The 26,627-nt window shown below is 45.6% G+C and overlaps 1 protein-coding gene across 2 annotated transcripts in view; it reads left to right on the plus strand.

Moving 5' to 3' along the window:
* Positions 1-451: 451 nt before the first annotated feature.
* TMEM164 (transmembrane protein 164) overlaps positions 452-26,627 on the plus strand; it is a 42,127-nt gene continuing 15,951 nt past the window's right edge. The window contains exons 1-4 of one of the 2 annotated variants that reach the window (XM_088129233.1): positions 452-556; positions 1,287-1,848; positions 13,408-13,457; positions 16,063-16,129. In XM_088129233.1, the coding sequence (XP_087985359.1) occupies positions 1,393-1,848; positions 13,408-13,457; positions 16,063-16,129 (573 nt within the window). In that variant the 5' untranslated portion in view covers positions 452-556; positions 1,287-1,392. The other variant, XM_088129234.1, reaches the window with a different exon arrangement.

The following is a 26,627-nucleotide window of genomic DNA, read 5'->3' on the forward strand; positions in this document are numbered from 1 at the left end:
GCAGGAGGAAATTAAAGGCACTTCCACCCGACATTTGATTCTCCCGGGCGGCTGGGCGCCGCGGCAGGACTCCCGATCTTCGGCCTTTGATTGCCAGCGGGCGCAAAGGAGCCGGGGAGAGACTACCTTCTCCACCTGCTGCATTTCCACGTGCAGGGAAGGCCCGGCTTGCTGGCTTGCTTCCTTCCTCCCGTCCCCGAAGGCGCTGCGCCCACTCCGCAGCGAAGACGGCTCCCTGCCAGCGGGGGCCGGGCCAAGCTGCGCGGGGCGAAGCGCCCCCACCCCGGGCGCGCCCGGCCCCTTCCCCCGAGCTGCTAGCTTGCTAGGCGCGGGGGCGAGGGCAGAGCCGCTCCCTCCGGCGCCGCCGCGCAAGTGCGGCGGCCTCCAGCCCTCCCTGGCCCGCAGGAGCCGCCTTCCGAGAGGCGGAGCGGGCCGCCCCCGCAGCCAATCCCCGGCGCCCCGGCCAGTGGTCGGCCGAGCCAGCGCGTCGGCGGGGGATGCTGCTGGGCTGGCGGCGGCGGCGGCGGCGGCGCGGGCAGAGCAGGGCAGAGCAGAGGCGAGGCAGGGCAGGGCAGGGCAGGGGCACAGCGCGGCGGCGGCGCGGCGCGGAGAGGCGACATTGTTGCGTCCGCGGCTCAAGCGGGCGGCGGGCGAGCCCCGGCAGCGGCCGCGCCGGGCTGGGAAGGCAGAGCGCGCCGGCGGGTCCCTCGGGCGGTCCGCCGCTTCTCCGCCGGGCTCGAGGTGCTGCGAGGCCGGAGGAGGCGCGCGGGGAAGGCAGCGGGCAGCGGAGGGTCGCCTCCCCTCCCCTCCCCTCCGCTCCCCCTCCAGCCTTTGGGGGCAGCTTCCAGGAAAGGCGGGGGAGGGTCTTCCTGCGGGCCCCGCAGCGCTGGCGGGAAACAGGCGGAGGGTCTCGCCCCGCTCTTTCCTCTGTTCCCTCTTTCTCCCGCCTCTCCCTTCCCCGCTGCTCCCGAAGTGCCCTCCCTCGCAGGGGCGTTGTGAACGGCGCCCCCCCCCCAGGTTCCTTGGCCAGCAGCTGCGAAAGAGTTTGCACAGCCGCTTTCCGGCCCGGCCAGAGCTGGAGGGGGGCTTTGGGCCCACCTTTGTGGGGGGAGGGGTGCTTGGAGTGCTCGCCTGGCCCAGCTGTTTGGGGGGATGGGAGGTGTAGTCCAGGCGGTGCCAAACTGGGCTGCCCTCAAAACCGGTCTGGGGGTCGGTGGTGCCAGGCTGGGGAAAGACGATCAGGAAAGGTCATTGGCTAAATTCGGTTTCTCCCCTTTTCTTCCCAGGTTCTCCCCCCCTCCCGGGGGCTTCTGAAGCAACGTTGGCCCTCCGTCCTGGCCTGCAAGAGGAAAGGGGGCAGGCAGCCTGTGGGGAAAGGTCTCCTGGCATTTCATGGTTCGCCCCCTGGACAGTGTCCTCGCCTTGATCTTCTCTGACAGCCCCCAGCTCCCGGCCAGCCAAGGCGGGGAGACCCCCGGGACCATGAGTCGCTACAGCTTCTCCAACCTGATGGACTGGATGTACGGCGGGGTGGACCCCAGCTTTGCAGGCAACGGTGGCCCCGAATGCGCCGCCTTCCTCCCTTGGCGGCAGCGCCTGCTGGAGAGCGTGGTCTTCATGGCCGTGGGCCTCCTGGAGACGGTGGTCTCCCTGCGGAAGATCGGCCGGAGCACGGCCAAGGAGGCTGCTGAACTCTTGGCCCAGTCCCGGGTCAAGGAGGAAAGCTGGGGGAAAAACATCTTGCTGGTGACCCTCTGCCTGACCTTTGGGCTTGAAGTGGGATTCAAATTTGCTTCCAGAACGGTCATCTACTTGCTCAACCCTTGCCATCTGGCCACCATGATGCAGGTAAGGGGCTGTGCAGCAAAGCCTGTTCCTCCCGATTGTCCGGACTACAACTGCCATCAGCCACCGCCACCTAGACGCCACCCAGAGTCACTTGGACTGAGACGGGCGACTAGAGGAATTGCATAAATAAATACATAATTTTATTTATTCATTTATGCAGTTTCTGTAGCTGCCCATGCAAATACAGTAGTTGTAGTTCAAACAATAAATCAGGTGAGCCTAGGCTGGTAGATATACGGACAAGGAACCGTAATGGCCATTTGTATCCAAACGGGAGCCCGTTTTTTATTTTAGCCAAGAATTCCTTCGCACTCCCTGCTTTTTAGCTGGGCCAATGTTTATTTTTAAATTGGCCTCTCTCTCTCTCTCTCTCTTTAGCCAAGAGGCTAGGCTGGGTTACAAGGTGGGGAGAGAAACAAGACCAGACCTAGCATTCAAATACGTGAGAGAATCCAAATTTCTTTTCTGGTCTCCTGAAAGACAACGAGGCTGGTGCCAAGAGGGTCTTCCTGGGGAAGCTCCTTCAGGGCCAATAGATGAAATGTGTGGGCTGGTTTCTCCCCCAGTTAAATGAGTAACCTAGGAATGTGAGTTGAATGTTACCAGGTGCCTTTCTGCTCGTGCTAAGCCGTTATGCCAGACCGCTCCTCATCGTCAGAAATTGCAGAAATTGCTGTACATAAATATAGATTGCCAATATTTGCCCCAAGGCACTCGTACAATGCATGGAGTAGCAATAGGCCAGCCACAAATTCCATTGGTTTATATAACTTTCTTAGATGAAGAAAACAGCATGTTCAGATCTTTAAAGCCAGTGAGGGGGGTCCAGAGGGTATGGTCAAAAAAGTCAAAATGGCACTCACGATGATTCAGTTGACGCTCTGCCCATTCCTTATGTGCAACAATGGACACCTTGACTTTTTTGGCCAAACTCTCTGGATCCCCTGAAGCCAGTGAAAATATCCTTAGCTTCTTAGTCAAGGATACAGTGAGCACATGGCCTCTTGTTAAATGGTTTATGTTTATCCGCAGCAGGGATTTACAGCTGTTTTGGGAGCAGTGCATTGCACGTTGTCTTGTTGGAGTGATGTTTGAGAATGGGGGGGGAGATGCTCTGCAAAAGGGGGCAGAACCAGGACAATGTGGGGAGGGAGGCAGAGCGAAACAGCAGCTGTGATTTTAATTTCCATTTAAGCTTCAAGTTAAATTAAATCCAGTTAATATGACTACTCCCCCGGTGTTTAATTATTTCCCCTTTCTGTCTCAGTTAAAATGAGAGTTTGGTGGTCGTTGTAATAGCCTTTTGGAGACACTGAGAGACGCTAAGTCAAGTTTCAGGAGAGGTGGACCCTTGAGAAGTCTCCATCGCTCTGGGAAAGGAAGCTAGGGTTGGTTGTTTCCCAGCTATTTTTCTAGCAACATCATTTCTTTGGGCAAGGAGGCACTTGGGCTTTTAAATTTTTACCAGCAGGTATTTCAGCCAACTTTCTGTTTTCCAGTGGGGGATGTGTGCCATCCAGAGTCCGTACTATTAGTAAAATGGTTTTCATTGGTCCAACCGGAATCTCCAGGGTAGCATGCCGGCTTTCAGGTTGCGCAGAAACAGTCACTGTGGCCAGGTGCATAAAACCAAACAGAACTGAGGCCAAAGGGAGATCTGTGGGAAAGGGCATGAAGTTAAACAAGTCTGGAGTTTGTTTTAGTCTTAACTTGGTGATAGCGGAACTGTCAATCATTAGGATGCGGCCTGTGTAGAAAGTCATGCAAGGACAAAGAAGCCGTGGAAAGAGGAAGATTAAATTGTGGGTTCTGAAGGAGTTGAAACTGCAGTGAAATTTGAGGGATGGGCCACTTGAAGCCCCACGTTGGACAGGGGCAGTTATACCCTGTTTTTATGGTCCCCAGGGCTACTTCCAACCATCCTTGCTGCCATTTGGTGGGAAGGGGGCCCTACATTTTGGGACAGAGTGCATAGAGTTATCACTACCTGGTCCTGTCCATAGGACCTTTCACTTGAAATGGTGTGATATTTTTACTCCTTTAACCAGAAATCAGGTCCTTGGATGGAATATGCCAAATAATTTGATCAGTTGGTCAGTTTGAACAATTGAGCTGTGCAGGTTGTTTAGATTGTTTTATCCATTATTTTGAAGACTTTTTTTGGTGTGCATTGGTCCGAGCAACCTTGAAGATAAAGAGAGGTGGCCTAATAAGGTACAGAAATGATGATAATCTGAACTAAAAGTGGATATTCTTGAAAAAAAAGTTCATACAAAGGTTTTTTCCCCCCATTTCTGCCAAGGGAGCATTTCTGGGGGAAAACAGTTTCCCAACTTTGGTGACTTCCAGATGTGTAGATATCAACTCCCATAAATGGCCATGTCAGGGAATTCTGGGAGTCGAAGGCCACACATCTGGCAGTTGCCAAGACTGAGCAACAAGGCTAAGGCATTGAGTTTTGAGACTACTGATCCCACAATCCCTTGCCATTGATCCTGTTGTTTGAGGCTGATGGGAGTTGAAATCCAACAGGTCAGGAGAGTAAAAGATGGTTCTCCCAATGGTGAAGATGATGCTACAAGCAAATCTGGCAGCCCATTAATGAAGCTCAGTGATGGGGCCTCCAGATGTTGGTGAACTCCAGCTGCCAGGAGGCCCACCTACAAAAGTAAGGGAATGATGGCTTTTAGTTATCATAATCCATGGTTTGCTCACCCTAATGTAATCCTAGTATTTCAGGTATTTTCTTAAAACAAAATCTCAAGTGCCATGAAGATAAAGTTGTCTTTACCCCACTGAGCCTTATTCTAGCACAAACAGTTCACCGGACCTTCCATAGACCTTTCCAAGCATGATCATTTCCAGCAATTTCACTGAAAGAATAACATTCTCTCTCTTTTTAATTTCATTAATTAAAGATATATTTTCAAAAAAGTTAATATCTGTAGGTGGACAGATAATTCCTGAAGTTATACAACTGATGCTCCTTATAACATTAGTAAGAGATACCAAGCAGGTTACACTGAGTGGTTTTTATGATATTAAAAAAGAAATATACTTTCTGAGCTTCATAGCACAATCTCCACTAGATTGTTATTTATACATGTTAAAAAAAAGAGGACAAAAAGGAAAAAAGAAAACACCCTTAAAAATAACTTGGGTAAATATTTAATTTCTGACTTCCTCCTCCTTCGTTCTCTAACCAGTTTGCAGTACGTACTGATGTAAACTTTAGAAACCATCTTCTAAGTGTTCGTATTTGCCTTTCTGCGCAACGTAGAATAACATGCTCACGCTTTTGTATTTCTTAATGTTTACCCTGTTTTATCTGGTAAACAATGACTCAAGGCTTCTTTGAAACAAACCAGCAGCAAATTCATTTCCTAAAGCCAGGAAAAAAAAAAAAATACATTGTAGCAGCAGCAACAAAAAACCTGTGAATGGATAAGACAAAAACCTAAGGAAAATTAAAGCCAGCCTTAATCCTAACCAGAAACAGTTTCAGTTTCACTTAAAAGTTATCTAAAGCATCCAGATTAAGGCAGGGGTCTGAAATGGACAAGCAGAGGGGTCGGCCAGATGCTGTCCGAGTGACAGATAAGCTTACGGGTGCCTTGGCTTTATCTGATTTGATATAGCTATTTGGGCATTCCTTCTGTTAAAATTCAGGGAGAAACTGGCTTTCTGCTGCTTCGTCTAACGGCGTCCCCTGGGTTCCCAAAAATGTTTTGGCATCCTTCCGAAACGAACAAGAGAATTCTTTCCAAATTCGTTCTCGGCAGTGGCTTATGGGAGGCATCTGCTTATTCTTCTGGGCATTCATGGGTTGCACGAGTGGGTGTGCATCTCTGCTCTCCCCCCGGGTGTGCTTGGGTGTTTAGGCACATGGGAAGCGCAGCTGGGCCGGATTGACTGTCAGGGTCACGTGGCGGGGAAGGAGAAAGGCTCGGAGCAGAAGGACCGGCGACCTTCTGAGCCTCTGCCCAGGGCTGCAGTGATGGTGGGCGTGTTTTTCTTTGCAGCCTCTGGCTGGGGCTGGCCCGTTTTCGAAAGCAGGCTTTCTTTGTTGGTATCAAATCTGGTCCAATTCTGTTCTGTTTTTGGAGAGAGAGCCTGCTGATGGGCAGACAGGGTCCCGAAACCCTTCCGTAACTTCCCCCTCCCAACATTTTGTTGGGTTGGAGAGAATAAAAACAGTGGCTAATTGCAGCCCCGCGCTTTCTTTGGGCGTGTATCACGTGCCCCCCCCCAAAAAAGAGATAACTTGGGGGGTAGCATTCTCAGGAGGGAGAGGATATGGCCAGAATAACCTGGCCAGTTTTTGGTCTGGAAAATATGTTTACGGCTGGCCACAGTAAACTTTTTACCATATAGCTAGGCTAGCCCTCCCAATGTTGGGAGAGTGCTGACGGGCCCCATCATTTTGAAGGCTTTGAATATTGTAGGGTTGAGCCTTGCATAAACAAGGCTTATTATTCATTATTCATTATTCATTATTCATTTACTAGATGGATATTCCCTCATTATTTTGTGCAACTCAAGGCGACCTACATAATACTTCCTCTTTCTGTTTTCTCCTCAACAACATCCCTTGAATCAACTTCAGATTCTAGTTGGTGCTACTTTGAAAGGGCAATCTGTCTGCATCTGGATGACACCTAAAGCTTTGGACAAACCATGAATCTTGGTTAAAGGTCTTTATGGGAGTTTAAAGTGGCAGTATGCACTTTTCTTTAATAGCGCTCCTTGATGTCAGCTAGAATTTGTTGGCTGAGTTCATACATTTCACTAAGCTGTGGTTTGGCTTAGTCTGGAGACTACTCAGTGCTGTCTGATAATCCTCAAATGTTGTGCCATAGAGTGGAAAGGGATCTCAGAGGTCATCTGGCTGAACCCCCTTCTCAGGATTTTTCTAAAATGTTCTGATCCCTGTGAGATAATCAAATCTCATAAACTCTGTGTTTTCACATGAAATCTCAGAAGGCTTTCTCGTCATTCTTACATTTTTCCTTCTTTAAAAGCATGATTATTGGAAGGTTGTGACATTGTGCAGAATTGTGCAAGAGGGTCTTCTGTTTGAACAGGTTGCTGATTTAGTGTAATTTATTAACTTCCCCATCCTTCCACATTCTCTACTGCTGCCCTAGAAATGGATAAAATGTTATCCTTTGTAGAAGCTTCATGATTCTCAGAACTGAAGCTCGTGGAAAAGAAAACGATTTCTTTGTATTTTGGGATAAAAAAAGTCAATTTTCCACACTCTCCTCTTGAGTTTCTTTCCGCATAAACTGCTCTTAGTAGAAGCAGTTTCCTAGCTGTTCTTACAAATGATCTTATCATTCCTGTGTAAGTCGTCTTTGTCTGATTGCATAAACTTTAAAATCACCCCACTTTTCAAACCTGTCACCTGCATCTCGGCTTTTCTGAAGTGGCTTTTCAGTCTGCAAGGCTATATTCTATGTGGGAAGTAGTAACATCGATCTAATCTGACCGGAGCCCAATTCAAGTTGTTCCTCTTCCTCTTCTTCTGAAAATAGTGGAAAGAAAAAGGAGACTGCTGGCTTTTGTAAATGCACTCTTTAAAAAATGGGCCAGGGAAAACAAAAGACAAAGAGGGAGTCTGTATGCTCTTAAGAGCTATCAAGTGCCATTTTAAAGCTGTGGATGTGCTTTTGCACAGACGTGTTTTGCTAGTGTTTTCTAAGGCACCGTTTCCGCTTCCAGGGAGAATGACACCGGAGTTTATCGTTGCTTAGTTGAAACCAGAACATGAAAAGGGGTCTCCTGAAGGAGAAAATATTATGAGTGAAGTGTAGTGAAATTGGGGTGATCATGCAGGCTTTTGTCCCCTGTTGTAAAGTGAGAGGCCAATGAAAGCATATGGGGGGGGGGGAGACGGGCCCTGCAAGATTGAGAAGGGCCCCTCCTGGAATTTGAAAGTAGCTCCTGAAATTTGGGAAGGAATATAATACAGATGCTGAGCTAAGCAGTCACCCTAATTTTATTTTTTCATTTTTTATTAGATGTAACTCAAGGCAGTATATGTAATGCTCCCACTTCCTGTTTCCCCCAAACAACAACCCTGTGAGGTGGGTTGGGCTGAGAGAAAGTGACTGGCCCAAGGTCACCCAGCCAGCTTTCATGCTTAAGGCAGGGCTAAAACTCATGGACTTCCAATTTCTAGTCCAGCACCTCCACCACTACACCAAGCTGGCTCTTTAATGTGCAAAACTCACAATTCGGGTATGAACCTTTCTCTGGATGATGTTAAACCATATCCCTTGGCTGCACGTAGCCAACCTTGGCTGACCACAGAAAGCTAAGTAGGCTTGGACTTCATTCATACTTGGGCGGGAACCACCAGAAGATCCCAGGGCAATAGACTAGACAGAAGTTGAAAAAAAAATCTAGAAAATGGCCGTGGTGAAGCTTTTCCATATTATTGCTAAGAACTAAACGGGCGTGTCTATGGAGTCAGCAGATGTTAAGTTCAACTCAAGGGAGGTATTTCTTCACAATATAGTTGGAATATAATATTGGAGCAACTGGAGACCTTGGTTGTGCTAATGTTCAGAAGACCAGATCTTGGAAGGACTGGGTTTGGTTCTGGTTCTGGAGTAAACCACGGACCAGAGAGAGGCCAAGGAAAATCTGCAGAAGTCGTGGAGGTTTAGCTTAAGAAAGAGAACAAGAAGACGATAAATTTCAAGACTGTTTGGAAACTTCAAATTAAGAGGAAAATTATAGCTAGAATTTTGCACCTGTGGGGTTTGTTTTTTTTTTAGTCATCCCAGACTCAGGGAGATGGTCTAGGGACCCCTGCCCCAAAATAATAATAAGAAGAAATGGCTAAAGTGTCATGTCATTTGATTTCATGCAGGTTTGCACATGAAACTGCCAAGATTCCTCACATTTTAATTTCTTGAGCAAACAGATGAAGTTTTGCATTAGAACATGGAAATCTAATTAGATCATTTTCAACTGTCTGGAGTCACATGATATGAATGCAATCAATCGATCGATCAATCAATCCATAAATACAGCTTGCAAGGTGTTACGAGCTCCCAAGATGTCTGAAAAGTTTTAATTTAATTTTTGTCAATTTTGGCAGGCATGGGGATGACTTGCCTATGTCTGTCCTAGATTAATTTTTAATTAAATAATAATAATAATTTCCATGGCCTACTCTTTGTGAGTTGTTTTTTTTAAGACGTAACCACCTTGTGCAATCTTTCAGAACTGAAATCTACAATATAACTATTCCCTACGATCCAACAAATTCCAGCCAGTTGTTTTCCATTTTTCTCAATGCTTAACCATATACACAATCTGCTACAGGGGACTAATATTTTAGAAATAAGTGAGTTTCTAGAAAAAGATTGTGTATAGGATATTTTCTAACGACAGAGCTGTCATTTCCCTTTGTTGAGAGAAGTTCTGCTTTACACAAAGCGCCTAGTCACTGTAGTTGCCACCAAAATATTAACAAATAATTACCAAGAACCTGCTCTACCTTTGGCATCTTAAAATAACTCCTTGTCATTTCCAATCAGCCATTTTGAAACGCAATTGTGCCGGTGTGTTATTTCGCAAAAAGGGCAAAATAAAAATGATTCACAGGGACATCATGTCTTGCAAATATCAGCCTAAAATAAGTGACACCCTGCCTTCTTCCTCTGACAAAACCCTTAAGCGACAGCTTGTGTGTGAGAACTTCTGGAGGTGATTTACTCTTTTATATATAGAAGCATGTCCCACATGGGTGTTCAAGCTGAAGAACGTGCGAGCAAGGATTAACTGCTTGCAGAAGTGCGCATCTCAGATGTTGGATTTTTTTACTCAACAATGGAAAACAACCTTGGCTGTGAAAAGCCACAAATCAAGCGGAGCCCTTCATTAATTTCAGAGTTAGCAGCCACAGAAGGCTTGCTATTTTAATGGGAGGAGAATGAAGGATTTTGTACCTTGCCCGTCATTGCTCTTTGGTATGGAGGCAGCACCTGTTCTAAATCAGATTCTCTTCGTAAGAATAATAAAAAAGGAATTAAGGAAGCTGGCTCACTGCAAAGCAACACACCCATTTCTAGCTTCTGTATGAATTTGCATCAGGGCCTTGGGGCCCCAGAGCCCTAGGGAGGACTATAGCGTCCGAATGAGACGGTTCTCCTTCTGAAAACAGATGTTTGGCGACCAGCATGTGGAAGCCCATCTGTTTGCGAGTGTGACCACCACCCGTTCTCAAAATTGCAAAGAGACCCCTGGCTTCTTTCCTAGAGCAACAGGGTGAGCTTTGGGTCTTCCTCCCTCCCTGGCTTTCTCTTGCAGCAGCAGGGCAGAAATCACGCAGCTCGGTGTCCCGGGAATGCCCTGGTCACTCCTTTTGACCTTTGTCCCTTCTCCACATTTCATGCTTCGGCGGCAGCAGCTGCTTGGCTGGCTGCCTGATTCTGCAGTTTCTTTATTGCAAAACCTCAAATCACCCTCCCAGCTTTGGAGAACTTGGGCTTGAAAGGAGCAGGGAGTGTGTTTGAAACTTCTCGCGGGGAATTTCGCAGCTCCCCAGAGAAGTCTTTCCGTGGGCCTGGAGCTGAAACCTAGCGACGGCTGTGAAACCACATTCACACAAAAGAAAAGGGCAGTGCTTCGTTGTCTGTTCCTCCTTGTGCTGGGGTTCAGCCAGCCAGCCAGCCAGCCAGCCAGCCAGCCAGCCAGCCAGCCAGCCTTCTGAGATCCATGGCCCACCTGCCGCTGGCAAGTTGCGGGTGTGCTCTTCAACGGTTGGCCATTTCCAAGCAAAGCTGATTGGGTGTGTGGGGGCTACCACACCCATATGTTAAATAGAAAGGGCTTAGCCTAACCCTAACCCTAACCCAACCAAGCCTCCAAAGATAGGGGAGATGGCAAAACCCCGTCACCTTCAACTGCAGATCTTACACAGGTTAGCAGGGAATCTCTCCCATTGAACTCAGTGGAGCTGACTTCTGAACAATTGGGCAGGGTGCATTTTTATAGCGAGGCTCATCCAGACTTTGCCCTTAGCTAGAGGTGGTTCATCTGGTTTGGGTTAAGTGAACTGTGTCCTTCCATCCCTTGTGGTTGTTAACCATGGATTAGGATTTAGCAAGTGGTGACAGCCCAAGCAATTATGGTTTGTTTGTTTATTTGTTATCCTGACTTTCATTAAGGAGCTGAAGGCTCTATTTTCCTCCACAACCACAATCTTGCATTTTGGGCTTACCTGGCAGGAGAGATACCTTCATCTCTTTGGACTGGCCCAAAGTCCCCCCGGGCGCTTCTGGGGCTGAGGGAGGACAGAATCTGAGTCTCCCCTCTCCTAGCCCGGCCCCTCCACTACGTTTTTACAACTGCTTCTAAGATCATAGGCAAGTTGTGACCAACATGAGCAGAATTCTCTTTTTTGTCTCCTTTTTGCACAAGTCAGCCAAGTCCTGGGGATCTTGTTACTTTCTCAAGCGCACTAGCCGTTCTGTGTTGTGATATAAAACTGCCAGAAGGGTTATGAAATGCCTTCAAGCACAGTTGGCTTGGGCAAATATTTCTTTCAATCAGCACCTTTTGTCTTCTTAATAAAGTATTATCCTTTTTGTGTTACTCAAATTGTTCAAGTTAGGACCACATCCAGTCTTTTTTAAGACTTGTCCTCAGTTGGGTGCCTCAGCCCTAAAAGTACACAGTTCATGTGCCATGTTTGGTTTCATTGAATTGTTGGGTGGTGTTTTCTACCATAATTCCTTCTGTCTCTCTTACCAACCTTGGCAGAGACAGTTGAGCCTCTCTGACAATGAACAAACAGGGCAAAACTACTTTGACTGCAATGTTGATTCAGCTAGAAAAGCAACATGCTGTTATGTTTTCCAAAAGGTGGGCACTATGACACCCTGCTTGGTTTCATTGGCAGCAGAAGCGAGAGTGCCCTTTGGACTTGCTCTGGTCTGTAAAGGGGGCTGAATTGCCAAAGTGGCAGTAAGTTGGTCTTAGCCCCCAGGGTTCCAGCTCACTGTCAGCCAGGAATATTTACCCATAGGTTCTGTTTAGGTCAGCAGTGCTCTTCCTGATGTACCCAAAGGCGTAATGTTGCTTGGAGGGAGGCCGTGGTGCAGGGCTGAAGGCTCAGAAGGTGGTGGTTTTCTGGAGAAGCAGAAAGGCATATATTGGTCACCGTGGAGGCAAGGGAGGGGCAGGAGCAGTAGATTAAAAGCTATGGCTCAGCATAATGCATCAACCCAGCCTCTATTCAATAATTCATGGTTTATTAAAGAAGCTTCAAATATTGGGTTTAGACAACATACTAAGGCAAAATATGACAAACTGCCTTGTAGCTTACTATGTTTGGATCCCATAATTTTGTCGTCTTCGGGGGTAGAGTTTGGGAATAATTAAAAGAAATATGACTTTAGAAATAGAGTCTCTTTAGGCAGTGATTTCTGGCAGCTGGGCAGACTACATTAATTTCTGGCCCGTACATTATGGAAGTTATAACTGATTTAGAATGAACTCATAGAGGGTGAAGAAAGTAGGAGTTTGACAAAAAGAGTCCAGTGAAGATAATTTTAGATCAGTTGGGCTTCTATTGTGGAAGAGTAGCTGTCAGAAGCTGATATTAGAAGACATTTCTGAATAATATGCGCAATTTTGATCCACAAAATCAGTTTCCTCATTGAGCTGTGGATTCTTCTTTGCTGGAGGTCTGAACAAGCATTTCATGGAGATGATCCAGTTCTGCATTTCCTTGAACAAGTTTGAAGTTGAGGTGCCGTGCTACGTTTATGATAACAAATCATTTTGGATGAGTGCTCCTGACAAATGTCATAAATAAACAAACCAGGTCATTCTTGGTTGAAATAAATGGGTCACCAAATTCCTTTGTGACTGTACCTGACTATCTAGAGCAGAGTTCCCCAAAGTGGTCAATATCAACCCCCAAGGGTCGATGGGACTATCCAAGGTCGATGTTGTTGTTGTTATTATTCATATTACTATTAGTTAAAGTAGTATAGGAGTCGGTGAACCATCTGAAACTTCATGAAGGGGTTGATGAGCTGAAGAGTTTGGGGACCCCAGGTCTAGGTGAAGATAGCCTAGGTACATTCATACCAAGAAGGTGTTGCTTTTTAAGTCTCTCCTAGGTGATCATTCTGACAAGTGGCACAGAAGAACTATTTGAAAGATGTCATCTTTGTTAGCTTGCTTGCTTGTTGACTTAAGCAGTCATTCAATCTTGGTTCTGCTTTTTCGCACAACTGCAGGAGAGAGAGAATTGGTAGATGGGAATGAACCATCAATGTTGGGTTACAGCATAGGCATTTTGCTGCCTGTCAAAATGAAGTTTGCTCCTCCTGGATGTCAACATAGAGTATCTATACTCCTAAGGGAATATTTGATAAGTACTCATTGCATGCTTTAAACTTCCAATCGAGCGCTTTAAAAATAAAATGTGAATCGTTTCTTCAAGCATTCTCTCTCTCTCTGCATTTATGTATATAAATAAATAAAAAGACCACGATGCTAATTCTTTTTGATTGTTTGTTTAAATTTCAGATTTTTCTATTGGCTTGTCCACCCTGCCATTTCACAATGATTCTATTCAGGTAAGTGAGTTAACACTAATCGTTTGTTTGAACAATGACTGCATCTGTGGCTTGGTGGCCCACACTTTACATCTAAGAACATCGACCAGCAACGTTGATTCCTGTGGTTTGTCCCTGTGGATGGTTCTCTTCTTCGTTATTTGATTTCTATCCCACCTTTCTACCTTCACGCTCTACACATTGATCTTTTTGATTCCCCCGCAAATAGGGATTTCCCCTTCTGTTACATTAACAATTGCAATTGGGTCACAACTTTTGGAAGTGCTTGGGATGGCAGGGGTACCCCACAAGCTTGGGGTGACACCATGTGTTGTGGACCCTCCATGTGGGTGCCCCTGATGGAGGTACACGATAAGAATTCCCTAGGTTGGCATCCTGAGGGGTAAAACACAGAGTAATTCATCTAAGAAACTCATCTGCCATGGCAAGAAGATCTGATTGTATATAATTTAGCTCTTTCCTGGGAAAGAGCTGTGCTTTAAGAAGCCATCTTGCTAACTGAGCCTTGAACGTATGAGGAGATGGTCTTCAGAGCAAGGAAGGGATGACGTTGGGTTATTACCCTAATGTCAGCCCTTGGAGGTAGGCCAGATCAAGAAACAAGAAATGGCTGGGGCTCCAGGAATGCTGCTTTATTGTGATGGGGTCATTAATGAATCTTGAAAGCCTCTCCAGATCTTCACTGTCTCCTTTTAAAGGACAACAAGGTCAAGATGGGACTGTTCTGAGTCTCTCTTTCCTGCTCTCTGCTTTCTCACAGCTGAGCATCCACTTCCCCTTTGCCACTCCCTTCTCAAGGCCAGAGCTGAATTCCTCTGCACATAGGTTTACTTCTCAAATTCTTAAGATGACTCAGAATCGAAGTGCATGTGCTGTTTTTGCCCTAGTCGTTTAAGAAGCATACTGTCGGACTGAGCCGGTAAAATTTTGGATTTGGACTTGACTGACAGCAGATGGTGAAAAAAAGAGCAGTTCGCGTAGTGGTGAAGGCACCAGGCTGGAAACTGGGAGACTGTGAGTCCCACTTTAGTTACAAAGCCAGCTGAGTGACTTTGGGCCAGTCCCTCTCTCTCAGCAGACCACTTCCGAAATCTTGACAAGAAAACTGCAGGGACTTGTCCAGGCAGTCGCCAGGAGTCAAGGCTGACTCAAAGGCATCTCTCCCCCCTCCCAAAGAAGTAAGTAGAGATTACCAGAGCCAGTGTGGGGTGTAGCAGTGAAGAAGCTGCACAAGGAGCAGAGAGACCCTGGTTCTGGTCCGCCCTGAGGCACAGAAGCCAGCTGGGCGATCTTGGGCCAGGCATTCCGTCCCAGTCCTCCTCCTCGGGCTTTGTGACAAGCTAGGTGAGAGACAAACCCCCTCATTGCATCATGCACTGACAAGCTTCACTGTGAGGGCTAGGCAAGTCCTGTGTAAAACAAGGAGCCCCGGTGACTAAACAGGACAGCCCTAGGAGCAACAACTTTCTAAGGGGACCCAGTGTGGCTTGGTGGGGAAGGTGCTGGACTATCCGTGGGAAGACCCAGGTTTTAGTCTCCCCCCAGCCACAGAATCTCCCTGGGGGGCTTTGGACCATCCCTCCCTCTCTTCCCCAAACAGCCTCAGGCTCTGCAACAAACCCCATTGCATTATGCATGGATGCCTTTGTTGTGTTGGCGAAGCATAGTGCAGACAGGACAAACAGGAAGAAGACAAGGGAGTAGAGATTAAGATGGATACACCATGCTATATCACTGTGGGTCTTACTTGTTTCGGGTTGTATGGTGCGAACTCAGATTGTGTGGTTCCTAAGCCATAATTCATGGTTTAGTGTCACATATGAACAAGGATCACACATGCCAAGCCATCATTTTTGTAATCATGGCTTTGGAAAAGTCCACAATTGGCTGGTTTCGCACATTGCTCTGTGTTGACCAACCACAGTGCCTGGGCTCACACAATCTTACAAACCAAAACCAGCCAACTCAAGTTAATCTACAGTTTAGTACGATGTGTGAACCCAGGCTTAATGTAGAGGAAATGGCCAGTTGCAACAATTTAATGAAAGGGTTTACTGGAGAATTCAGACTTGCCTTTGCATAATTGTGTAAAAGTGATTGTAAATGTGACTTCTAGAAAAAAAAATTAGTTGAGTTGGACTCTATGTCACTCATTCTGGTTTTTTAAAAAAACCTTATGTGCTATTTACGCTGCCGGGTATGCCAGAAATCCCCCAAATTATTTCCCCAATATCATTGTTATTTAGATATTTATTCTGCTTCCAGGAGTTCAAGTTAATCTACAATATTCCCTCCTCCCATTTTTCCCTGCACATCACTCTGTGAGGTAGTATGAGGAATGGACTTTTGTTTTCCTTCCTTTCTGTTCTTCCTGCTCCCTTCCATTTGGGGTTCAGATAGCATCACCAGCCCAACCAAAGGTGCCAGCTTCCAAGCTGACCTTTGGATAGGAGATGGGTGTGTTGATGGTCCTTCAGATTCATTCTTCTCATGGCAATCCCTGGTTCAACCTTCTTTTAGAACCCGCTGCAACTGTTCTGAAGGCCTGAAACAGATGCCCTTATGCTGCAAAGGTGACACTGTATATATATATTTTTTTTGGTAGGTTGCAAATGAACATGCTGAATGGGGCCCTCCTGGCTCTCCTGTTTCCCGTGGTTAACACTCGACTGGTGAGTCAATCTCAGTTCACTACTGGAAGGAGCTGGGTTCCTGCATCCTGCAAAGCCATGGGGTGATAGATTTAATTTTGGTCGAATGCTTTCTTGAGTGTGATCTAGCGGTGCGTCTCCATCAAATGTTGCCTTCTTTCTTTCCTATGAGTCCGGTGTAAAAGTGAATATCCAGCAAAAAGTTGTATACAGGCGACAAGTATACATGGTTGAATTGGCAGCCCCTGTTATCACAGAACGTGAGGATCTTTGATCGTGCACAGTTGTTCACACTGAAGAGCTGTCAATGCAAATAGATCCTTTTCCAGTAAGGACTTTCTTTATAGCACAAATAGGCAACAACAAATAATATATAATAAATATAATAAAACGAACAAAATAATCAAGTGGCTTATATTTCAGAGCTATCTGATATGTTTCAGAGGAGCTTATTTTTATTATTTACTATTTATTCTGGAATGCACAGAACTCAGTTGGGGGTACTTCCCCCCCCCCCTAATTTGGGCTGTTGTTTTTTTAGTTGGCTTTGGGTGCTTTATCTTTTATGTGAAATAATAAAGCAGTTACAAACATGTGGAGTCCTTGGGCTTCTCTGAGCTTGGTTGTTTTCTTGCAGACCTTTCATCACTCAGCTAGGTAACATCTTCAGCACTGAAGATGTTACCTAGCTGGGTAATGAAACGTTTGCAAGAAAACAGCCAGCTCAGAGAAGCCCAAGGGCTCCACCGTTCAACCCTGAGCTATAAGATCTTCTCTTCTGTTAATTACAAGAATGTTCTCACAAAGCCTTTCTTCGAATGCACCGACATCCACAGGACAAATTTGCAAATGAACATGATTTGGTGGCATGTAGGTCCATGTTCTGTATTCCTGTATGTGGGCTGCTTATCATGTCCCTGGAGAATTTGGTGAAAATGAAGTGGGACATCTTGTTTAAAAATGGGTGAGGATTCATAAATCATGGCTTCAATTTATTGATATCTGGATCTCTGTAAATATACATGGTGTTTTTTTTTTTTTTGGCAGCTTCCCCCCTTTTATAATTTTTCCTTGTGTTTTTGTATTTAGTTAATTAAAAAAAAATCAGCACCCCCCCCCCCCAAATAGCTGAAGATAATGTAGCTGGATGCAGAAAACATGTTGGTTCTTTTTATAGGGTGATAATTTGAGAGTTTCTGCTAGATCAAGTTTCGCTTTTCTTTCTACCTTTAAGCATTCAGAGTTTTGAAAAGAAGTCTCTGTGCAAATATTTAGGAAAAGGTTGCTCTTTGGCCCATCAGAAGGAGCATTTTCAAACTAAGTTTAGCCTTCTGGGAGAAAAGGTCAGTTGGATCCCTCGAAAGGCAAGAAACTTGATTTTTCCTCTAGCTCTTAAGGTTGCTAGAAGATACTCAGTGTTCCTCAACTACATCCAGATCAACGTTTGCTAGGCTGGGTGAGGGTTTGATGAGTGGGACACAGCCCCGGAAGAGTAATAGAGCCTCAGTGAGCTGGATCAGGCCCTGGGTTGGGTGTTTCTTTTAGGCAGACATCCTGGGTTGATGATGGTGAATGAAAAGAATGCACGTGGGTGTGTTGCTGACTCCAGCTCCTGAATGGTTCATCCTCATTTGGCAGAAGCATAGGTAGGTTTAGCAACACGTCCTCATAAAAATCAGCAGCTAAGTATCTTACATCAGATGAGGCATTACATTTTTTTACCAGATTACTTTGGATCCAGCTAAGGTGGAATTGTAGCAAAACCTACCTGGCAGAGCCCACAAGCATTCTCTTTGCAGGGCTGGAGAAAAACAATTAAGTCACTTACTAATGGTGGGACTGCAAAGTAATTGGGTGTGTTTCACTCAAGATGCTAAGCCATGGTTTCTTAAGCAAGGTTTGCTAAAGAAGCTACCATTCTCAGATTGAGCGGAGCCATACATCTAGGCTTAGAAATCACGGTTGGGTTTGCACAATGTGCTAAGTCCAAAATCATGAAGTCATGAATAAGCACAATGTGATGTGTGAATGTGTTATATTCTGTTTAACGCACGTCAGGCACCTATTGCTGCTTTTCTGTAATTGAAGCTATAGGAGCAGTGGCACGTTTGTTATCAGGATCACAGTGGCTTGGAGACAGGTTGATGGCTTCTACGGTGGGTTCCTTCAAAAAAATTTTGGGGCGGGGAGGGAGCAGTTGGGGTGATGATAATCCTCCTCCCTCCATGCAGGAACCCTAATAGCAGTATCTCCTGGTCTGGTTGCAACTTGCAATTAATTAATTAATTTCTAAAATCAAAGCCAGGCTAACCTTCTCTGTATTGTTCCAGCGTCTGTGTGTGTGTGTGTATGGAGACAGACAGACAGACAGACGGCTCTGCTGCTGGCTCTGATTTTAGTCATTGTCAAAGTTTATTATGGGTCACTGACCCTGACTGACTGAATGTCTGTCTGTCTCCATCCATCCACCCCCCACCCCCACCCCCCATACAGACTGGAATAATACAGGGAAGATTAGCCTGGCTTTGATTTTAGAAATTGTGACGCATCCCTTCTGATTGCATGAATTGATTTGGGAGACAGGGAGCGTTACTGTGTCAAAGTTGGCACGCGCTTGCTAAAATATGGAGTATCGTGCTTCTCTGCAGAGCAGGACATCAAGTTGCTCTGTCGTCTCAACGATTGGAGTGGTGTGACCATCAGGCCACAGATGCAAGAATGCCTCTGTCCTATCCAGAAACTAAGTGTGTGCGTTGTTACCATCAGTAGATCCTTATCGCTGTCTCAATCTCGTTTATCTCTGGTCCAGCCAGAGCGATTCTGTGTTGAGTATCTCGCTTAGCCTTTCTTTGCTTCCTGTCAGGCCCAGCCCAAAAACAACAGAGAAACAGTCCAGCCAAGTTCAGTTCTTTTATGGCTTACACCATATGGACATAATCTTGCCAGGCTATGTTAACCTAGCGGATACACCCAGGGAGATTCTAGGGAGTGGCTATCCTAAATCTCTTCCTCTTCCCACGCTCCTGCTCCAGACTCTGCAGTCTCTCGTCTCCCCTCTCCCCTCTCCCTCCTCCCTGGTTGCATTCCATCACACCGCCTTACTCAATTCAACGCTTCACACAGCTGGTCGTGTGTCTAGGCTCCACTGAGCCTTTTACTGTAATTTAATTTCCCTTTTGGATGCCTTGAACTCTGCTTTTCTTGTGACCTTTGAATCAGGAATGGGGTTGGAGGACAAGCTCCTTGGTGGCATGGTGCTCCACTTCTCCCAGCAACCCCTGTACTTGAGCTTCCGAGAAATTGCTGGCCCGTCTTTCTTGTGGTGCCTAATTTCAGAGTGCAGAGAAAGGTTGATTGGCTGGGGAGGTCTATGGGAGCCTCTTGTTCCAGCTTTTCAGAAAGGAGGGGAGTCATCAATGGAATATCTCATGCTAAACTGGATTTATTTGGAGTGGCTTTTAGATTATGTCTTCTCTGTAAGAGGGCCCTGGGGATGGTAACGGTGGGGGCATGCCCCATTCCTGCAAAATACTTCTTCTCTCTCTGATAGCTTTCACCAGAGGTGCCCTAAATGGGATATATTTATTTGCTGTAAGTCTTTGACGTCTTGAGTTGTAAATGAATTCATACACTTTATTCAGAGGAATCAAACAAAATATTTCTGCTGCAGCTGCCCTTAGCTTGGGCCTCTCCAGATGTACAGGTGGTCTTGCTTATATAATAAGTTAAGCAGTCAAGTTATATAAGTTCAAACTTATGACAGTGCTGAATGAGTGGTACTTACGACTGGTCCTCGTACTTACGATGGGCATAATGTCCCCGCTCATGTGATCACGATCCGGGTGCTCGGCACCCGGCTCGCAATTACGATGGTCACAGCATCCTATGGTCGTGTGATTGCCATTTGTGACCTTCCCTGCCGGCTTCCCACAAGCAAAGTCAATGGAGAAGCTGGCAGGGAAGGTCACAAATGGCAGCCACGTGATGTTGTGCTTAATAACCAGGAGTGCTGTCACTAAGTGGTGTGGTCCCCTGACGTCATGCTTTATGACCGCATCACTTAGCAATGGAAATTCTGGTCCTAATTACTGTTGTCCCAAATATTGACTATCTGTATTGGGGTGACCGTCTTGGACAATGTTTCTCAACCTTGGCAGCTTTCAGATGTGTGGAGTTCAACTCCCAGAATTCAGAGGCTGAGAAACCCTGGTCTTGGAGGAAGGCTGCTTTATCTGCTCTGGCATCTGCTTGGACTGTGTTCTGGCTCTGCAGCAATTACAGGAATAAACACGTTGGTGGGCCAAGTGTGTGGCATCAGTCTGAAGGGCAGGCGTGTGGTGGTTCTGCTTAGCAAAGATTTGCCTGGGTAATTTAGATGTTTAATCTTCAGAAAGCTCCTCAAACAAAATACAAGCTGGATCAGTTGCGTGCCTTTCTTCCTAATCCCACTTTTCCTGTTGGATTGCTTTAATTAGAGCAGAAATCCTCACTTGTTATGGAAGCGAGTGTTTTACACGCCATCCGCCTTGCTTAAGAAAGTCCATTCAGAAAGTTCTAACATAGACAAGAGCAGATCTGTCTGTATAACCAGTAGGATGATATTTTTTTTTTTGGGTGCTGATTCCGTTTAAAAGCTTGCAAATCCCTCAACAAGAGGATACGTGCCATGTGTCACCTGAAATCCCGTGGTGCTCAAATAAAATACTAGCGACATTCGGCTTTTACAGTCTGCTTTCTGACATTTAGATTTCAAAAATACCCTGAATTCTCCTTAGCAGTAGGAAATCTGGCTCTGCCTGCCAGATTAGATGGGACAAATTTACCGGTTTTAACTTTTTCAATTGTTCAATTTGTCGCATTTGAATTTTTGTTCATGTTTGCACAAATGTCCCTACAATTTTTGAGCAACTTTCTTCTAATCTAGGCATTTGTATATACAGTTTTGCCATGCGTGCACACACCCACACACACTTGTGAGCAAATTTCTGTCAAGCAATACATTTGTACATTATCATCAATGCGTTGTATCCACTTTCCTGTAGTGTACACAATTTTGTGTATGTATTTCAGTTGGAGATTTGTTTTGCAAAATTTAAAGAAGTGTTACTTTGGAACAAGGAATTGAGCAGTAGTTTGCATCTTGATTCCCAAATGCAAAATTAGGTGGATTTGCATTTTAATTCGAAAGTAAAGGTGTTTATAAGCAGAGGCGTCAAAATCAAGTTACTTCTATCGCAGTTTAGTAATATTCCGTTAACAATAATAAGCTAATCCTGTCTATTAATGATGGGGTGAGAGGTATGTGTGTGTGTTTGTGTGTGTGTGTGTGTGTGTGTGCATGTGTGAAAAAAGGCAGGATGTTAAAGCCCTGTTGAAGCCCTGTTCCTTTTATATGTGAGTTTTGGTTTAGTGTAGTGTCTTATCCCATTCCAAAAAATGAAGCCCAAGACCTACAAACTACATTGGATGGCTTTTCTAAATATTTAAGCCAAACTACAGATATTGGCTTTACAAATAGCTGTGGAAAGAAGGAATGCGAAAAGCAAGGGTGAAAGGGAAAGATATAAGCAACTGAATGCAGATTTACAGAGAATAGCAAGGAGAGATAAGGAGGCCTTCTTAAATGAGCAATGCAAAGAAATCGAGGAAAACAATAGAATGGGGAAGACTAGAGATCTCTACAAGAAAATTGGAGATATGAAAGGAACGTTTAGTGCAAAGATGGGCATGATAAAGGACAAAAAAGTCAGGGACCTAACAGAAGCAGAAAAGATTAAGAAGAGGTGGCAAGAATACACAGAAGAACTATACAAGAAAGATCTTAATGTCCCTGATGTCCATGCTGGTGTGGTCACTGACCTTGAGCCAGACATCCTAGAGAGTGAAGTCAAGTGGGCCTTAGGAAGCATTGCTAACAACAAAGCTAGTGGAGATGACAGTATTCCAGCTGAGTTATTTAAAATACTAAAAGACATATAAAAGATATGCAGAGTACATCATGAGAAATGCCAGGCTGGAAGAATCACAAGCCGGAATTAAGATTGCAGGGAGAATCATCAACAACCTCAGATATGCGGACGATACCACCCTAATGGCAGAAAGTGAAGAAGAACTAAAGAGCCTCTTGATGAGGGTGAAAGAGGAGAGTGCAAAAGCTGGCTTGAAACTCAACATTAAAAGAACTAAGATCATGGCATCTGGACCCATCAATTCCTGGCAAATAGAAGGGGTAGAAATGGAAGCAGTAAGAGACTTCATTTATTTGGGCTCCAAGATCACCGCAGATGGAGACTGCAGCCATGAAATTAAAAGACGCTTGCTCCTTGGGAGGAAAGCTATGGCAAGCCTAGATAGCATATTAAAAAGCAGAGACGTCACCTTGCCGACAAAGATCCGCATAGTCAAAGCTATGGTTTTTCCAGTAGTAATGTATGGCTGTGAGAGCTGGACCATAAAAAAGGCCGAGCGCCGAAGAATTGATGCCTTTGAACTGTGGTGCTGGAGAAGACTCTTAAGAGTCCCCTGGATGGCTAGGAGGTCAAACGAGTCAATCTTAAAGGAAATCAACCCTGATTGCTCATTGGAAGGACTGATAATGAAGCTCAAGCTCAGATACTTTGGTCACCTAATGCGAAGAGAGATCTCTTTGGAAAAGACCCTGATGCTGGGAAAGATTGAAGGCAAAAGGAGAAGAGGACGGCAGAGGATGAGATGGTTAGATAGCATCACTGAAGCCATGAGCATGAAACTGAGCAAACTCAGGGAGGCAGTGAAGGACAGGAAGGCCTGGCGCAATATGGTTCATGGGGTCACGAAGAGTCGGACACGACTTAACGACTAAACAACAACAACAACAGATATTGGTACTGAAAAGGAAATGTGATAATGATTCCCTTTGCTTTGTGAAAAAATGTGCAAAGAGAACAAGTATGAAAGTATCATCCTGGAAGGAAAAAATGGGATCAGAGAAATCAGAAGCGGGTCTGGTGAGATGAAAGGCTTCCGAGACATTAATAGGGATCTGCAGTGCAGGTTGGCTTTTAAGTCCCATCGTGGTGGAGCACATAACATAATCTGATATGTTACTGGCATTCTGGTGAAATGAAATTGCGAGGTCTTCAGGAAGACAAAGGTGGAAATTCGATATCAATACATAATCTTTTTTTAAAAAAATTGGGTAGACTTATTCAAATACATAAGAATGCTGAATCACATCACACATTAACCCATAATGTGGCTTGTTTGTTGTGTCTTAGCATATATGTGAACTCAGCCATTGCAGTTTTTAAATGCTGGTTTATTGCTGAATACATTTTGTGAGCCCCCTCTTGCTTTTAAACTATGTTCAGACTCATTCATGTGTTTCTTGTCTTAAAACGAAGGAAAACAATACTGTGGATTTCCAACCATTGCAGATCAGGGTGCCAGAGAATGTTTTGAGGCCTTATGTTGTCTACTCCTGTTTTAATTAAGCAGATGAACACAGTTTGAGAGATGCAGGTTCTGGTAATTGGAGAGAGGAATCATCTTCCTTGACTGCTTTTCCACCCGCCTGCTTCACCTTCTTCGTATCAATCTACTTGAAGCGTTGGATGCATCATCCTCATCCACCAGATTGATTTGCTAATGGTGCAGTGTAGAGGAGACATCACTTGGTGTCCAAGTTTCCTTATCAATTCTGCTAGAGTTAAAGATGAAATAACCAAAGGCTGCTCCCGTGCGAATTGCTCACTCTTGGAAGTCCTGTGCTCTTTTGATAGAAATAGACAATGTGAATTTCTTGCCTGTTGTTCATATCTTTCAGTCTCCCTGCTTTTGCTTGCCTTTTGTCCCACTTTTGATGTTTGCTGATGTTTAATAAACATCGAACTATGTTTTGCTAGCCGAGCTGCATGGTGCGTGAGTTTGCTCTGATACAGGTGGTCCCCGGGTTAAGAACGCCGGGTTACAGACGACCCATAGTTAAGAACAGAGCCTACTGTAGCAAAATTCAAATTAAATACACAGTACTACGTATACAGTATTATACAATAATACAGTGGTACCTCTAGTTATGAACGCCCCTACTTACAAATTTTTCGAGATACGACCAGCTCCGGCCCCAAAAATTTACCTTGACTTGCGAACTCGCCTCGACTTACGAACCGGATCCGCGGCCATTTTCCACCCGTTCCATGTGGTCCGCGGCCATTTTTCCGCCCGTGCCACGTGGTCCGCGGCCATTTTCCCACCTGTTCCACATGGTCCGCGGCCATTTTTCTGCCCGTTCCATGTGGTCCACGGCCGTTTTTCCGCCCTGCTGCGTGGTCCGTGGCCATTTTCCGCCCCTGACACATGGTCCGCGGCCGTTTTTCCGCCCCTGACATGTGGTCCGTGGCCATTTTTCCACCCTGACGCGTGGTCCGCGGCCGTTTTTCCGCCCCTGACGCGTGGTCCGCGGACGCCGGAACGGATTAACGGTAATTACATTGAACCTTATGGGAAAATTTGCCTCGCGTTGTGACCAATTCGAGTTGCAACCAGAGTCATGGAACGGATTAAATTCGTAACTCGAGGTTCCACTGTACTGTTCTGGCTTATATATAAATTTGACTCAAGGACAGACCTTGGGAATGGAACTCCTTCTTAAACTGGGACTCCCTGTATTGTATGGGTATAGGGACTGACTGGGAACACGCTAGGAACTAAACTGGAAATTATCCATAGGAGTTTTCCAACATTAGGAACTGTCTAGCCAAAGAGATGCTGCTGTGCAACAATAACATTATCTGTGAATATGATTATATTAAGTCTGATTATTATATTATGAAAGAGAACCTTGGACATTTTAAGTCATTTTTCAGAGCAAAGACTGATTCACAGTCCAAGTATTAAGGCGTATTCTGTTTTGATGTTTATTGGAGGGAAATGAAATGAATCAAACCATAAAAAAAAGTAATAATAAGGCAAAGGCAAACCACTTCTGAAAAACCTTGCCAAGAAAACTGCAGAGACTTCTCCAGGCAGTCGCCAGAAGTCAACGTTGACTCGAAGGCACAAAGACTAAAAAAATATTCAAGCAAAGACTTGACAGCCATCTGTTGGGGATGCTTTAATCTGGGTTCCTCCACTGAGGAGGGATGGACTTGATGACCTCAGTGGCCTCTTCCAATCCCAGGATTCTGTGCTTCTAAAGAATCCCTTTAATTTTAAATTCTAAGGAACCCCTTGACCCAGTAATGCAAAGTGGGGTCCTCTGCAAATTTAATCGTTGCCGCTGTTCTCCAGAGGTGCGCCTGTTCTGAGCTCCGCTTTCCTGCCATAGTTGTCATCCATCTTTTGCTTGCTATCTCTGAAATCAGTCCACTCCTCCCACAAAATGCTGGGACGCTCGAGGAACGTGCTGGGAATATAAAATCCCACCTGGCAGGGGAGATACTTTGATCACGAAAGATGAAAAAAGTTACGAAAGCTAAGCATACCGTTGAGAAATATGCATTGCTTTTCTGTAACGCTGAAGTGCATGAACCTCACGCTCTAAATACTCAGTGGGAACTGCTTAAGTAAGAGCCTGAATAAATTTGCTCTTTGGGGATGAGGAATAGGATGGGCTCAAAGCCAAGCTTTCTCCCCCACCCTACCCCACCCCAGTTCTAAACATAAAGTCCAAAAATCTCTCGTGCCACTCATGTTCTGCTAACTGTCCTCTTCCATTATGGGTTCTAGCATCAATATACCAAGCAAAGGCTGGGCTTTGGAACTGGACAAATAGGAATCTTTGGCAGAAGGACAATCGTATTCATGAACGTCTGTCTTTGAGAATCTCCAGTTCTACAACTTGCTGGGGATGGAGAGGACTTCCTGAGTTGCTGGAGCACTGTTGGTGGGGTGACCTGCAACTGGCTGGGTTCCCACCAAACACCAAACTATGATTTACCAAATCACAGAGGTTGATATGCCCCACATGCAAAGCCCAGTCACACTGCTTTGTTTTTTTCAATCTCCCATATTTGGCCACATTTTTGTGCTCAGCTTGCATTGGTTGGGCCACAGGGAAAAGTCCCTGGGTGGTACAAGGACAGCAAAATCATACACATTTATCACCCAGCACGTTACTTAAATGCTAGCTAAGGATCAGATTAGGCTGGCTGAGCTGGGCTGGGCTGAGCTGAGGAGCTGAGCTGAGCTGAGCTGAGCTGAGCTGAGCTGAGCTGAGCTGGGCTGAGCTGAGCTGAGCTGAGCTGGGCTGGGCTGGGCTGGGCTGGGCTGGGCTGGGCTGGGCTGGGCTGGGCTGAGCTGAGCTGAGCTGAGCTGATGGAGTATAATCTTGCACTCAGAATTTCTCAGAACTGTCCCACCCTGCTCTGTACAGGAAAACGTTGACATCATCTTTCCTCGTGAAATAAAGGGCTTGGGCCAACGATCAGCAGCTGTCACTTCCACTCCTGTTCTTGCAGATTGGCACAAACAGGAATTGTTTGGGGAGGAAGAGGATTTAAAAAAAAAAAAAGAAAAATCCCCAAATTCATATGAAAATGCA

Source organism: Python bivittatus, unplaced genomic scaffold, assembly GCF_059951505.1.
Source record: "Python bivittatus isolate LINGU-HERP-01145 unplaced genomic scaffold, Pbiv_v1 ctg000790_np1212, whole genome shotgun sequence".
In the NCBI taxonomy this organism is placed as follows: Eukaryota; Metazoa; Chordata; class Lepidosauria; order Squamata; family Pythonidae; genus Python; species Python bivittatus.